This window comes from Carassius auratus, chromosome 17 (genome assembly GCF_003368295.1).
Source record: "Carassius auratus strain Wakin chromosome 17, ASM336829v1, whole genome shotgun sequence".
Taxonomy (NCBI): Eukaryota; Metazoa; Chordata; class Actinopteri; order Cypriniformes; family Cyprinidae; genus Carassius; species Carassius auratus.
In genome coordinates, this window is record NC_039259.1 from 12,915,495 (window position 1) to 12,931,944 (window position 16,450).

A 16,450-nucleotide genomic window follows, 5' to 3' on the forward strand; every position below is an offset into this window, starting at 1 on the left:
TCATAAATGCTGCACTATGGTAAAATTGTTTCGAAGTCATAACAGTATTTTGCAAAGAACTGTTTAAAAACAGGAATAAAATGTGCTGGTGTTTTACTGCCTCTATTGCTCCGCTAGAAACAAGTGAATTGTATGCATGATAGATTTTCAGCAAAAATGCAGGCAGATGCATGTATTTCCAATGAGCCTAGGTTAGTAATACATGTATTAGCAATTTAGTAAGCATTTATGACTACACCAATGAGATTTATCTCAGCAGAACCACTTCCTTCAATACTCAACATAAGAATGCATAAATCTCTGTCTGAGCGGAGGGAGATGCTCAATGAAAAAGACTATAATATCTGTTGGAGTCCATAAAAGTGGCATTGTTACATTCCAGAGTCATAGTAAACAGCAAACACTGGAGGCTTGAGATTGATTTAGCACTAAAGAGAGATCGTTTGGCCCACAGGCACCTCAAACTACATTTAGATAAGTCGAGAGGACATTTTGTGACAGAAGGGGATGAATCGAGTATTCAGAGTGCATGTTTACTGTCAGAATGAACCTCTTTCTTACTTTTTAATATGTAAATGCTCTTATTGTAAATTACTTATCTGTGCACATTACAGGGGAAAATGTACGTCTTTGTAGTCTTTAATCAAAATGTGATAACTTGCTCAACCTCAGAAATGATTTTCCTTGCCACTTACATAATTTTCTCATTTAAATCCTGATTGATTCTGAAATATGTCACATTACAGAAGTTAAATGGGCGGCGAATGCCATTTCATGTCTTTAAATGTGTGAAAATGTGCTCTGCATTGTAATCAAGTTCTGATATTCATCTATTCTAATTCAACACTTTCATATCTCTAATTGTTGCATGGCCAATAAAAGCAAGCATTACAAAAGACTCTTACTCTCTTTATCCCTAAACAGGAAGCGTTATTTGAAAATACATTTCTACAAGTCTTTCACACAAGGACTATTTGAAGCTGATGCTATTCGAGTGGTACAAAGGGATATTTCAAGAGCAGTTTTAATTGCTTAGCAATCTGAAATTGGGAACTAAAAATAGACGATGCTGGCAGCTGAACACGAGCTGGCAAATGTGCCCTTCGGGTGAGTTCAGAGGCAATTTCATCATTAAGAGTGTGTTATTTCATCATTGACTTACACGCAAAATTGCATTTAGAATTCAGTTTAAAACAGATCTAAGCATAATTTGAAATACATATTTGATCTTAAATACTATATGCCTCAAGGGATCTCATATTTTGCATGAAACAGGAGTTTAAATTTTGAATACGAAATACTAGATCTGCATGTATTCGTAAACCAAAATTTTAAAGCACAGATTAAATGTGTGGAGCCTTTGAACCTTGAAATTGAAAGATCTTTAGAAAATATATAGGCTATATATCTATAACTTTACTTAAAAAAAAAAAAAACAACAACATCAAGGTCAACACAAAAAATTAAATACTACAGATTTTGCCAATAATAGAAATAATAATAACAGACAACTTAAAGACTGGCATTAATTGGCATTAAAAGTGCTGCTTCATAAGTTTTTTTGTAAGTGTGAATGTCCTTTAAAGGGTTAGTTCACCACGATAGGAAAATTCTGTCATTAATTAATCACCCTCATGTTGTTCCAAACCCTTAAGATCTTAATTCATCTTCAGAACACAAATTAAGATATTTTTGAAGAAATCTGAGAGCTATCGGACTATCCATAGACAGCAAATAAACTTTGAAATGCTCCTATGTCCAGAAACGTAGTAAATCCATCGGTAAAACAGTTCATGTGACATCAGTGGCTCAACTTCAGTTTTGCGATACTTCGAGAATACTTTCTTTCTTTTTTTTCGCAAGGAAAACAAAAATAAAAATTTATTTAACAACTTTTCTCCACCGAGTTACATCTTCCACCATTTTAGAGAGTAGCCAAGAACGTATTGGACATAATCAGTGTTTACATTCGGGGGGAAAGTGCGCGAATGAACCTAATTTGTGTAATAAGTGTTGTTTATGGGGAAAGCGTGCGTATGCATTGTAATGCTCTCTAAAATGGTGGAAGATGTAACTCGGGGGAGAAGAATGGTTGAGTAAAATATGTTATTTTAGTTTTCTTGGGGGAAAAAAAAGGATTCTCGTATCATCACAAAACTGAAGTTGAGCCTCTGATGTCACATGTCCCGTTTTACCAATGTATTTACTATGTTTCTGCACCTGGGACCATTTCAGTTGCATTGCTGTATTGGAGGGTCAGATAGCTAGAAACATCCAAGGTTGTTTCATTCTACATCCAAGCCACTAGAAGTCCAAGAACATTGTTTATGAAGCAGAAATTAATTATTGCAATTGTAATGTTGACAGTAGACCCTGTAGACATGGTGTTGCGTCATTCGCAAACATATTTAGTTTTGTAATGCGGCATAATAAGTGAAACAGGACAAAATTACACCCTACACTTAATTTTTATCCACCAGAAATTGATTGAAATGTGAAAATATGCATTTTATACCAGAACGGTGATTGACGGCTGGAGGGAAAAGATTCAAAAGTAAAAGTAATTCATGACATCAGTTAAAAGGTAAAGTCATTTCAAAGGCAGGAAAAAATGATTAGATTTAAAAACATTTGTAAAAAAAAAAAAAATCGTTCAATAAGACCAGGAATGTTATGTGCATTAAAAAAGTAATCAATTTTGGTATTGATTAGGTGACTCAAAAATAAAGAAAAGTCCAAAAATATGTTCAGTTGTCTTGTTGGCAGTCATCCACCATCCTTTGCTTCAGACAGAAAGGGTCACAGGGAATGTCTGAGTGAAACATTTGGTTTAAAAAGCTTGTATATCTCTATTCGGGTACAGAGCGGGATCCTCAAGGGGATGCGCCTCAGGTTTCCATTAAATTTAAAACTCCATCAGTTTTGGGGCAGCTATTCTCTGCCAACTCAGAAATGCCACTGGAGCATGACTGTGCACTTTAGCTATTATTTTAGGCCCCACGGGAAACCGTCTGCCTGCATGGGATCTATCATGGGACCGCTAAATCTTATTTTTTACTTCACGTTTTTTTCTCTTCATAAACAGTGCCATGCACTTTGTTTGGAGTGCTGTGATGTTGGCGACATGTCTTCCATCAAGGTCAGATTTTAATGCTGATCATCAATGCCCAATATTGAAGTCCAGGAATTCAATTTATTAAAATGATGATGGTGATATTAAGTGCAATTGCATGGTATTTTTACTAAGAACCTAAATATGTAAATGTATTTGTAGTATACTTAGTACAAAATTAATGCATTTCAAATACATTTTACTATAGGTATTTAGCACATTTTCATTGATTAAAATGATGTCATGATAAACATAGACTTAAATTGATGAATAACAAAATACTGACTAAATTAAAATCAATAATAAACTAAGACTAAAATGAATTATCATGAGGTGCAGTCTTGCTTTACTGCTGTCCAGTTCAAAAACCACAAGCATGATATTATAAAATCATGCGATTGTTATCCGAGCTGTTAATACTTTATATGGCTCATAATCAAATAACACTGGTACTTTATCAGCAAAATAAATGAACACAGTAAATCTGCTACACTTTCCCTCCAGAGGAGGGCACATACGTTCAGCAGTTTTATGGTCTTCATCAATCCCCAAGTTCATGTGTCAGTTAATGAAAGTACTTATAGAGCAGGGCCTGTTCCTTAGAGCGAAGGTCTGGCAAGATTGATTCAGCTCCCCGATATTTATAATTCAGTAAACGAGAAAACTGTACCCATATATTTCTACACACAATATCTTTCTTCCTGGCATTTCCTAATTACATTTCTTTCCCATGACAGATCTGCAGATCAATATTGGCTCTCGCTATAGAAATAAGAAACAAATACTGTGGAATTTCAGACGTGAAGAGGACGTGATTACAATTACAACCTGACTGTTATATAAATGTAAAGAAACAGTATTGAGAAATAGTAACACGTTAAAGCTGTCTGAATAAACTTTACGTTCTTATACTGTAGTAAATAGGAGCTTGTTTGTTCAAAGTTACTCAGAGATGCAGTGAATGAATGGTTTGGGATGTATATGTCGAACAGAGCTGAGATAGCAGAGAGAAGTGTGATTGGATAAGCACTCTTACGTGGTGTGTGCGAGGTCCTGAGGTCTTTCCGCTGCCTCTGGGAACACAGGGTGAGGCGGCTCTCCCATCGGCATGCAGCCCAGGGATTTACTGATGGCATGGCTGAGCTTCTTTGCAGGAGACTTCTGTAAAATGAGTGAAAAAAATCCTGCAAGGTTAAAAATATACACTAAATACAATACCTTACATGTACTTAAGTAACAATATCAAACGCAATTCAAACATATGCAGTTTCGATGCATAAAAAGGGAATTAATGCACATTTATTCTGTACATAAAAATAATAATTTAATGGAGAGATATATGTGATGCATTTCATTTAAAGTTAATGGAAACATTTCTTTGGTTCAGCAAAATCCTTGCTCTGTGGTTAGAAAAAAATCGCTATCGACAGGTTAAGAAAGAGGGGGGAAAAACGTATAATTGGATTTGGGAGGCGGTGCGAATCGTTTCCCAAGCTGTGATTTCCAGCAATGAGACTGAGCTTTGGAACAGCGCTCGAGTATTAAAAATGTAATCAATATAACTCACTCGCTGAAAAACACGAACCCCTTGAAATCCTGAATTAGAGAAGAATGGCATTTAACAGGAAACAAACTTGCTGCTCATCCATCACTCACGCATGGCCAAACTATTTTGAAACTGAACACACTACTGTTCAAAACTTTAGGGTCCTTATGATTGCTTTTTTGTGGGGGGGGGGGTGATTATTACTTTTATTCAGCAAGGATGCATTAAATTTATCAAAAGGGACAGTATAGTTTTACTAAATATTTTTCTTTCAAATAAATGCTGTTCTTTTGAACTACACTGCCGTTCAAAAGTTTGGGATCAGTATGATTCTCTTATGCTCCTTAAGGCTGTATTTATTTGATCAAAAACATGAGAAAAAACAACAAACTGTAATATTGTGAAATATTATTGCAATTTCTAATATTGGCTTCCTATTTTAATATACTTTCAAATATAATTTAGTTTTGTGACGCAGCACTGAATTTTCTGCAGCCATTGCTCCAGTTTACAGTGACACATGATCCTTCAGAAATCATTCTTATGTGCGGATTTATTACCAGTGTTGAAACTGTTGTGCTACTTAATGAAGAAAACATTTAAAAGAACAGTATTTATTCAAAATAAAATGTTTTCTAAATGATTCATTACTTTTACTTTTTATCCATTTAACACATGCTTGCTGAATGAAAATATTATTTTCTTTTACACTGACCCAAACTTTTGAATAGTAGTGTATATTGTACCACAAAATGTATTTTTGTTATTTTTATTTATCAAAGAATCCTGAAAGAAATTATCACAGGTCCCAAAAAATATTAAGCAGCACATATGTTTCCAACATTGATTATAAATCAACAAAATGCAGCATATCAGCATGATTTCTGAAGGATCATGTGACACTGAAGACTGGAGGAATGATGCTGAAAATTCAGCTTTTTGTCACAGGACTAAAACATATTAAAATATATATAATATATTAACTGTTATTTTCACAAAAGTAGTTTCTTTCAATACACACACACACACACACACACACACACACACACACACACACACATATATATATATATATATATATATATATATATATATATATATATATATATATATTTCTACCTAGTATTTTTATATTATTACATCAAAACAATATATTAAATATGATTAAAATGTATCATGTATCAAAAAGCATGTCCAGAAATTCATTCGGACAAAAATTACTGTCAAACGTTAGACTGCATAATTGAGATCTACTGTGATTAATGACTTCAGTTCTGCTCTTCTGCTCTAACAAAGCCACTGAACACACTGAATATAATATATGAACATTAATATATAAGTATTTTAATCATGTACCTTTACAGGGTTTTTTTTTTGTCATTTTAGGGCATTATTAAATCACCATTAACTTTCATTATAAGCTAAAGATCAGCTTGAATATTGGACATAACATGTCCTTTTGTGTTTCGTGGACGAGAGAAATGAATACAGGTTTGGAATGAAATGAGGGTGAGTAAATGAAGGCTGAATGTGAACTAACGCTAGCTACAGTACATACCCAGGAGGAGTGCTCCTTCATCTGGTGCTGGTTGCTGTGGGGGCCGCTGGCATGACCCCGCCAGAAGCAGCTCTGACAAAGCTGGTAGCCGTGGCACTGCTGGCAGCGGTAGCGGAAACCCATCATGCTCTCGCTCCGGCAATACGAGCACTCCACTGGATGGAAGACTGTGGGATACAAGCACAAAAGCACAAACCGGGTTTTAACTGAGCCATATTTTGTGAGCCAGGTGTCCAGATGCAGTGATATAAAACATAAAAACACGTACCATTCTCTACATTAGCGAGTCGGTGCATGAGAGGTAGCCATACGAGGCACTGCGGGGGTGGATCAGCCATCAACACATCCAAAAACGTATTCAGCAAGATCTTCTTCTGGCAAAGCACAGATAAGATGCTCTTAGTGAAAGCCTCGAAGACTCCCAGACAGGTTGAATGAGATCCCGATCGTTTTAAAGGGACTCTCGCCGCTCTCTGAAGCAGATTAGTGTACTCACCTGCTGAGGAAAGCATGTTCTCGTATAGTGCTCGGTGTAGCCAAAGGACGGCCCCTCGAACACCGCCGTGGGGAGCTTCAACACTTCCCTCAGGAACTGGTCAAATTTGGCAAAGGCCATCACCCCATTTGAGTCTGATATCTGGGAAAATATGTCTGAAAGAGACAGAAGTGATTATATCATCCCTAGTAAAAACAATGTTGTATATTAAAAATACATTTATTTCACATTAAGTATAGTTCAAACCTGTTAACATGTTTTGACATGGGCTACCACTTGAGGCTTACTGATATAAAGAATATAATTAAAAATGTCTTAATATTATGCCTGAAATGTGTATTAATATCACTATTAATAAGGACTCTATGACCTCTGTATAATATTGGGTTTTACATACAAGATATTTCAAGTGTACCTGAAGTATGGTTGCACTTTTACACAATCAAATATACTTCAGTATATCTTTAGATGGACTTCAGCACTTCCACACAATTAAAGTTCATTAAGTACAAAATTAGTTTAGCAGAATTTAAATATACCAGTTTAGTTTACCAAAAATACAATTGCAGGGTTTTTTGTTTTTAAGTACAGAAACATGTAAATGTATCTTTATTATACTTAGCATGAAATAAATGCATTTAAAATATATTTTAGTATATTTATTTTTCAATTGGGATGTCTTAAATATTTAAGAGCAAACAGTTCAGAATGAATTCTTAATTTACATATTATTTATGATGCATGAGGATATTTAATAATTATCATTAAACATTATCAATATGAATGATAAAATTTTGTGGAGCGATAAAAAAAAGGCTTAAATAAATAAATAAAATACATGAAATGGAAAACATCTGGGTAAAATGCATTATTATTTCACAAAAAAAAAATCTAACTAATGTGATGAATTGACATTTGATTGGTGTATTTTCATCAAATGATGCAAAGCATTCTGACCAAAACTGTCTACGTATACAGCTAAAAGACTCTTGTGGGATGAAAACACATTACTATTATTATTAGTATTATTATTAGTTCTGAGATGCTTTTAATAACTTTGAGTATTCAGAAATCTTATGTAATTTTGAGATCAGTACACATTCTGTCCAGAAGGTGGAGCCAAACTCTCAGTGAAACCTTTCGGCATAAAAGCCCATTTTGTATATTATTTTAAAATAAAAGCCTGTCTATTTAAAATAGACTTAAATACACTTTCCAAATTCTAAAACACTGTATGAGCTTACAGTCTTTAAAACTGAGTAATACTGACAGTTTAGCAGAGAAAAATGTAACTATTATGCAAAATAAAGACAGCATTATGACTACTTCCATTGATCAAATGCTAATCAACAAGAGTTAAGCCTTATTCAGCCTATGAACTCCACTTTATGACAGAAAACATATATTTTGCCTTTGTAAAATAACTGCTGAATAGCTGTATTATAGGCATGATACTTACAACGTAATTTGTCCAGTATTTTACCGCCACACATCGTAGCTAGCATTGCCTTCATAGCAAACACTGTGAGCTTCCCATGGCCTTCACTGAAGCACAAACAACACATTATCAGAAGACGCTGTGTCATAGCAATCCCAAGCCAAAAGAATTCTGTCAATTACATCTAATGTTTGGACTACACCAAATTTTGTACTCTTATAGACAATCTTTTGGGAATGTATGTTTAAACAGAACATTTACTGTACATAATGTTGATATTGTTACAAGGCCCACAACCTCATAGCCAAAGCTTATCATAATTCCCTGGTTTTTATCCGTTTTAGTTTAAAAGCAAGTAGATATCACATTAACTATGTATTTCTCTGTTTTCTTTAACTATGTATTTCTCTGTATTCTTTACAGTATATAGTGTACGTTTTTCAGTTACTAGATACTTTTTGCAACAGTCAGAAGTGTAGCATGACAAAAAAGCAACACCATTTTTGTCACACTGTGGATAGGAAGCTAAAATGTCCTCTAGCTCTTTTTTAGTGATTCATTTTAGTGAACTGGTTCGTTTAAACAACTCATGTAAATGAACCAGTTCAAAACTGACTTAACAATTAATTTCATTCATTCAGTCACCAGTGCACCATTTTTTTTTGTGTGTGTGTGTGTGTGTGTGTGTGTGTGTGTAACGGCTTGTTACTTATTGATTTTCATTAAGTGTTGATTTGTTAGCGTATGTTAAAAAAAAAATATTCTTAATATTCGCAAACTTGATTCGTTCGCATAATTGAGATTTCTATTCGGAAGTATGTAAAGTTTACGCAATATAATTTTGTTGTATTGTTGAAGTAAACATTGGTGCAGTAAACATGCATGACGTTCTTCAATGAATGATTTATTGGTTTTACACCAGCCTGTTATTGTGGGAACACTGACTTTACAGTCAGAAAAATATTTCAGCTCCCACAAAATCTTTGGTTTTCCAGCATCTTTTTTTTCACATTTGAACCCTTTCTAACAATGACTGTATGATTTCTTTTCACACTGAGGACTACTGAGAGACTCATACGCAACTATTACAGAGACTTGTCACAGCATTTATATATCATTGCTCTTTTGTTAGTTGTGATTGCTTGTATTGTCCTCATTTTTAAGTTGCTTTGGATAAAATGAATACATACTGGTATATATATATATACATGTTTTTATTTTTATTTTTTTTTAACTGACAGGATCTTGCATGCAAATCGGTAAATGTGATTGCAATATAATAAGGTTGCTTTATAACCTCAGCCTTATTAGTGTATTTTCAGTGTCTTGAAATGCTGCCTCCGTAGGCAGCTCACTATGCTCTGGAACAGAGCCTATGCCTTCCAAACGCTCACTCCTGTCACGATGCATACTGCATGACTCACAGGCCATCAGGTTTGCAGGGACATACTGCCACAAGGGACCCCCTGAGAGAAAAACAAATCTCCCTCACTAACGACACACCTGTCATAAGTGGCCACGATGAAGTTTAGCAGCAAGCCGATGGACTGGTCCACGTTTATCTGGTGGGTGGTGGGCAGCCGCTTGTTGAGCTGGTAGAAGATGGAAGACAAAATGGTCTCCAGACGTGACACATTAATCTCCGCATTGTGGTCTAACGTGCTCAGCCCATTGTCACGGAAAGCTTCGATCATGTTCCACACGTCCACTAGATGAACTACGACACACCAGTGAGATCATTAAAAATACGGAATGGATATGTTTCGTTGTTTTTCATATCCAAGTACAAATTGACATGTTATACAACCAAAGTGACGTTGTACCACGTACATGTAAATATGTAATGTGTAAAATATGTAAAATGCTATTTTAAAATAAATGGAGGCATGACTTACGGTTGCATCGTTTCTGAACAAATCGTAGCTTACATGCCGTCCTATACGTTGAGAGGCGAATAACATCAAAGTTTTGTGCCCCTGGTGAAAAAGACATGCATCTGTTTTGTTACTTTCACATTGCAAAGTCCCTTAAAAGATTTTATAGTTTGCTCCAAAATTCACATTTTGCCATTATTTACTAGGGTTGGGAAAATTAGGCATCCGATTCCAATCCGATTCCAAAACGATTCTTGAGTGCACTTTTATTAAATTACTTAGTACTTTTTTATATAACTACAGCTTGATAATAAATAAAATCAGTGCCTGGCAAGAATTGTAATCAACTCAAATATATCTTCAAAACATACAAGGGAATATAAACCATTTATTACTAATGACATAAACAGTGGCAGGTTTAATAGTTTGCATTCACACTAATGCACAAAGTTATTTTAACATATCAGATGTTTTGTGTTTACATTAATTTTGCATTATAAAAGCATTTTTGACATGCTAGTGCAGTGAGTTTTATGTATCACATTTACATTGCATTCCAAACGGCAAAAAATATGCCTTTGCAGAGCATTTGGAACAGAACAACTGAAATACCAGTGAGTGAAACCGCACAATTTCAAGCAAAGCAAGTTTTTCTTGTAGTGCATATCCTAAATCCAGTATATCTCAATGATATTCAAAATTTCAAATGATTTTATTTACTCACCTTCATGTTGTTCCTTATTTAAAAGGAACACATATATGTTGAAAAATGTACTAGCTGCTTTTGTCTACATAAAGAAAGTGAATACACACATAAAAATTAAACTTCCGAAAGGTTTTTTTTTTTTTTTTTTTTGCAGCAGTGCCATAAAAGAATAATTTTGGGTGCTCTAAAGAACTTTTCAGTGAACAGTTATTAAAACAACTTCTGTAAACAACATTTGAATAATCTAAAGAACCTTTTTGTACTATAAAAAACCTTTTGCACAATGAAAAGTTTCCACAGATATTAAAGGTTCTTTGATGGAACCATACAGTACATTCCAATAAAGAACTTTTATTCATGAAAGGGATCCCTGCTGTCAAGCTGCAAAATGATGAATAATCACCCACCATAAAGGCACTGTCTAGTCTCATTAGCAAAAAATGATGGGCAAAAAAAGATCCATTGTCTATTGTCAGTATAGTGTAGCAATAAATAAAGCATATTTCACACAGACGTCACACAGACATCACTTTCAAATCAAGCAGCTTTCTGTTGTTCAATGCACGTTACCAACTTGAACACATGCAAAATCTGCATGGAGAATTTTCACCCATGTGTAAACTCTTGGGGGCATTGATTTCACCTATGAAAGGTTTGTAGAGAATCTGTAAATGTGACCATCAAAGTTTCATAAAAGCAGGCCAATAAGTGGGTCCCACAGAAGAAAAAAAGTCATGAGGTATTTTCGAGTGAACTATGCCTTCAAAAATAATGTAATTTATGACATGCACAAAATTACTTTTAACATACAAAGCAACTGTGACATTTTGTACTGCAGTTTTACTTGGACCATCATCAACCCAGTTCTACTGTTTTCTCAAAATCAGTTTTGCCTTCCAACCAGAGACACTAGTTTGTGCCAGTCTATCGCCCTGTGGCAGTGAAAGGCGAATAGATTTCGACAAGGCCTCTGTGTATGTGTGTGGTGCATTGTGCAGAAAGTGTTGTTAACTCTGAAAGCAACTCACTCATCTCCATGAAGAGCTGTCTCTTCTCCACCATGGACTTGCTGCTTTTACTCCCCTCTTCAATCATTCTACACAACACAAAAAGGTCCATTTAATACCACAGCTTAACCACGGCCTCTTTACGAAGACACGACATACAATAGCAGCAAAACTCACAAAATAGCATTCGAATATGTTATAAATATTCCGCGAAGAAACAGAAACAATAACAAGTCTTTCAGAGCTGTCCTATATGATCTTTTGCAAACTGAAAGTGCATACCGTCAGTCCACGGAAAGCTCCTTAAGACTCTTACTGACCTGTCAGGTTGGCTGGGACTCAGATAAGGTGATGCAAAGGAACCAGGAAGCTCCTATGTGAGGAAAAACATTTTGATGTTGACATCTGGGGAAATACCCATCCCCCCCAATCCAGCCCACACACATACAAAAATAAACCCTGGAATAAATCCCCCGTTCACAAAAGGGCATGTGAGTTCTCTTGATCTGTGCTAGTGCTGATTATGTATGACAATAGTGTCTGCACAGACTGCATCCTGTTGACTAATGATACAAGAGCCGCTAAGGAGAAGCCACTTGATAGTGACAAGAAGAGGACACATCATAGAGGCAGTGAGTGTAATGACTGTGGGAAAAGGAGATGCATGCATGTGGCTGTGAGTCAAAGTAATGAGCAGAGACAAGAGAGATGAGAAACGAGCCGCTAAAGAGTCACATGAAGACAACGGATTCTGAATGTACTGCATGTAAAAATATATACATAATACTGGATATTACATTAAAGTGTAGAGTTATTATTACTGTTCTTACATCCTCACCATAAAATGTTACATCAGCCGTCAACTCATATTTACTTGCTGTTTCCATTAGGAGAAAGGATTTTTAGGAATCCCAGAGACTTGAATCCTTTGATTCACATCGTGAATGATCTGTTATGATTCATTCACTACTGATTCAGTAACAACACACATCTATTTTCACAAAACTGACGAGCATTAATGAAATCAAGTGACTGATTCAGTGACAGACTCAAAACAGCAGATCAATTCGGAAAAGAGTGCATTAGTGCCTGTCCATTTTTTTTTCAGGGATTTAAAAAAAGTCTTCATTAAAGCATTATAAGCCATTAAACAAGCCAACTAGCTACAAAGTGAATCATAAGATACAAACTTTTACTGTTAGCAAAAAAATATTTAAGACTGTGAACTATAGCGGGTTAGTGAAGAAAAGAAATACAATCCCATGAAGCATTGCAAAAGACCAATCAAATTAAAAACAGTGGGCCCTATCTTGCACCCAGCGCAACTGACTTTGTAAAATTAAAAAATTAAAAGAAATAAATATTTGAAATATATCATATCAATATATATATATATGTCTGTGTGTAATGAATTAATATAAGTTTCACTTTTTGAATGGAATTAGTGAAATAAATCAACTTTTTGATGATTTTCTGATTATATGACCAGCACCTGTTTGTTAAACTTACTGCAAAGCACAGGAAAAATATTTAAAGGGACAGATCACCTAAAAATGAAAAATTCTGTCATTATTTACTCATCCTTGTGTCGTTCCAAACCCGTAAGGCTTTCGTTCATCTTCAGAACACAACTTAAGATATTTTTGATGAAATCTGAGAGCTTTCTGGCCCTCTCAGACAGCAAGGATCCTAACATGATCAAGACTCAGAAATGTAGCAAGGAGCTCGATGGAATGATCCATTGTGATATCAGTGGTTTAACCGTCATTTTACAAAGCTACGAAAATACTTTGGTGGCAATACATTTGTAACAATCACGTTGCTATGTTTCTGAGCCTTGACCGTGTTAGGAGGATCCTGTCTTTGGGAGGGCCAGAAAGCTCTCAAATTTCTTTAAAAATATCTTAATTTGTGTGCCGAAGATGAATGAAGGTCTAACAGGTTTGAAACGACATGAGGATGAGTAATTAATGACAGAATCTTCATTTTTAGGTGAGCTATCCCTATATGAATTTTACAATCACAGGAAAACCATCTTTATTACATAATTCAGGGTGTTTCATGGGAGAGGGCGTTCCCTGCAGAGGCAATTTGATTCTCTAGTTGGCATAGTTTTCCTAAAGCATCTTGGGAAGTGTAGTTTTTCCAACATGATTTCTGCTGCTAAACATTTATTTAAAAAATGAGCTAAAATTAAAAGCACAGATGGCTTCAACAAATCCATATGCCATTGATAAACAATGTAGGCATTCAGAAAGATTCGCAAGTTATCATGAAAAAATAAATTTCCCAACTGAGAAAATGAGTAATGATTTTTACTTCCAGAACCCAACTGCTGCACATCTAAAATCACTGTTTTTATTATTGTGAAAAATATTAGGCCTATTTCACATTACTGAATCAACCACTTATGCAAACAAAGCTAGGCCTACATTTAATGGGTTTAATTTAGATGGATAGGTAACAAATGCAGGTTTTACAGTGCTATTCCGAATTAAGCTAGCAGCTAAACAGCGTATTTGTTTAGTAATTAAGTATTCTTAACACTAGATAGGCTACTACTGGATCCTAATGACAGGAAGTCAACGGGAGACACTTCAGTGAATCAAAACATTCGAGTCAGTGAACAAGATTCGTTCACTTAAAAGATTCGCTCAAAAGCACTGATTCGTTCACCGCTAGAGAGCATTATGTCATTCCTGACCGTTAAAGACACTGCTGACGTTATGACTTCTTGCTTCAACAAATCGTTTCGTTAGATTTGCTCATCTAATCGCATGATGCAGGGCTACTTCCAAGTGAATTTAAGGCCCACTAAGGTAGAAGTAACACACCGCACCTCTAGACTCGCGCAACGTGAGGATTTTACACTAACCAACGGATGTACACACTGTGTATAGTAAATGGGTTTAAATGACAGCATCTACGCTTAATGCATACGGCCATGTTATCTTTATTTAATTCCCTGTGTACCTGGCGTGTTAAATAAATAAGATGCTATATGGTGCACATACAGCTGGATCCGTGAGATTATATTCTGAGGACACGTCTGTTTGGCTGCGTGTGTTTGTATGTGTATCTGAATGTGAAAGCATCATTAGCGGATGATCTTACCAGCGGGAGGAAATCACGCAGGTCGCGCGACCATCATCAGCATCTGAGGAGAGCGATCAACGGTCTCGCGCTCGATCCCTGGCGTATCGTCTTCTTCATCATCTTCATCATCCCTCTCTTTCGTTTCACCTGTTTTTAATATAGGCTGACAAATACCGACCCAATAATCCGCAATTTGCTCGCGCTGCGCTCCCCCATCGTCCTGTTTGTGCCGTGCTTAGCGTTCCGTTTGATTGGGTCTTGTAGGAACTGCAGCACGAGCGCTTTTCTGAGCACCAGCCAACAGCAGAGGACAGCAGAGCACCCCTGCCTTCCCATCACTGAGCAGCACTAGTGCTCTTCTTGTGCACGATTATTACTAAGCTATTAGCCGACTGTTTGTTTTATGTAATGCAGTGCAATATGCTTGCTCAAATGTGTGAGTGACTATACTGTGTATGCTTATTATAGGGTGGGAAATTTTTTGCATTTCAGATTTTTTGAAATATTGCAATGTGTAGCCAAAACATTAAATCACACGCAATACCATTTAAAAAAAACCAGGATGTGTCCTAATCAAATCAAAAGAGAAAATGCACATAACGCATTCATAAAATAAATTATAGACATATTAGTGCAAATCGTCTGAGAAAGTCTGTAGCTTCCTACAGTGGGACACTGAAAAGGCCAAAATCACCATGATTCATGTGGAATAGTAAACAGCTGTTGGTTATTTATGGTTGAAACATGGATAATTGAACATCATCAGACAAATAATGCAATGATGCATTGATTAATTTATTATAAAGACATTAAGCAATTATTATCAAAGGCCTATGTTATTATCTAAAAGCGTTAAATGCAGTCAGAATTTCTTGACTTTTCTATAGTTCATTTTTCTTTACAACAGGTCTTTTTGAAGGTAAAATATAAAATCTTGCAATACCCGAACCTACCTCTCACACAAAACTTTGGTATTCATGTATTTATGGTGGAGCTACAAACACTAGACCAATTCACTCTATGTCAAAGTGTTATATGTCAGAACTAGTTTTTAAAGAGGAGGAGCTTGTTTTACACATATAATGATTGCAATAATGATTTTGAAACTGTCGAGTATTTATGAAAAAAAAAAAAGTGAAGTGAAGTGACATTCAGCCAAGTATGGTGACCCATACTCAGAATTTGTGCTCTGCATTTAACCCATCCGAAATGCACACACACACACACACACTGTGAGCACACACCCGGAGCAGTGGGCAGCCATTTATGAAAAAAAAAAAAGTGAAGTGACATTCAGCAAAGTATGGTGACCCATACTCAGAATTTGTGCTCTGCATTTAACCCATCCGAAATGGGCACACACACACACACACACACACACACACACACACACTGTGAGCACACACCTGGAGCAGTGGGCAGCCATTTATGCTGCAGCGCCCGGGGAGCAGTTGGGGGTTCGATGCCTTGCTCAAGGGCACCTAAGTCGTGGTATTGAAGGTGGAGAGAGAACTGTACATGCAGAATTCCGTCCGGCCCGAGACTAGAACACACAACCCTTCGATTGGGAGTCCAACCCTCTAACCATTAGGCCACGACTTCCCACAATTATAAATA

General features: G+C 35.9%; 1 protein-coding gene across 3 annotated transcripts in view; it reads right to left on the reverse strand.

Annotated features, from left to right (window-relative positions):
* dtnbb (dystrobrevin, beta b) overlaps window positions 1-15,384 on the reverse strand; it is a 35,482-nt gene extending 20,098 nt beyond the window's left edge. Inside the window, exons 1-10 of one of the 3 annotated variants that reach the window (XM_026285892.1) lie at window positions 14,852-15,384; window positions 12,058-12,110; window positions 11,759-11,826; window positions 10,046-10,126; window positions 9,654-9,867; window positions 8,172-8,257; window positions 6,713-6,867; window positions 6,485-6,590; window positions 6,217-6,383; window positions 4,149-4,273 (exon numbers count right to left, since the gene is read on the reverse strand). In XM_026285892.1, coding sequence (XP_026141677.1) covers window positions 4,149-4,273; window positions 6,217-6,383; window positions 6,485-6,590; window positions 6,713-6,867; window positions 8,172-8,257; window positions 9,654-9,867; window positions 10,046-10,126; window positions 11,759-11,825 — 1,001 coding nt within the window. In that variant the 5' untranslated portion in view covers window position 11,826; window positions 12,058-12,110; window positions 14,852-15,384. The remainder of the gene's footprint in view (window positions 1-4,148; window positions 4,274-6,216; window positions 6,384-6,484; window positions 6,591-6,712; window positions 6,868-8,171; window positions 8,258-9,653; window positions 9,868-10,045; window positions 10,127-11,758; window positions 11,827-12,057; window positions 12,111-14,851) is intronic. The other 2 variants (XM_026285891.1, XM_026285890.1) reach the window with 2 other exon arrangements.
* Between the last annotated feature and the right edge of the window lie 1,066 nt (window positions 15,385-16,450).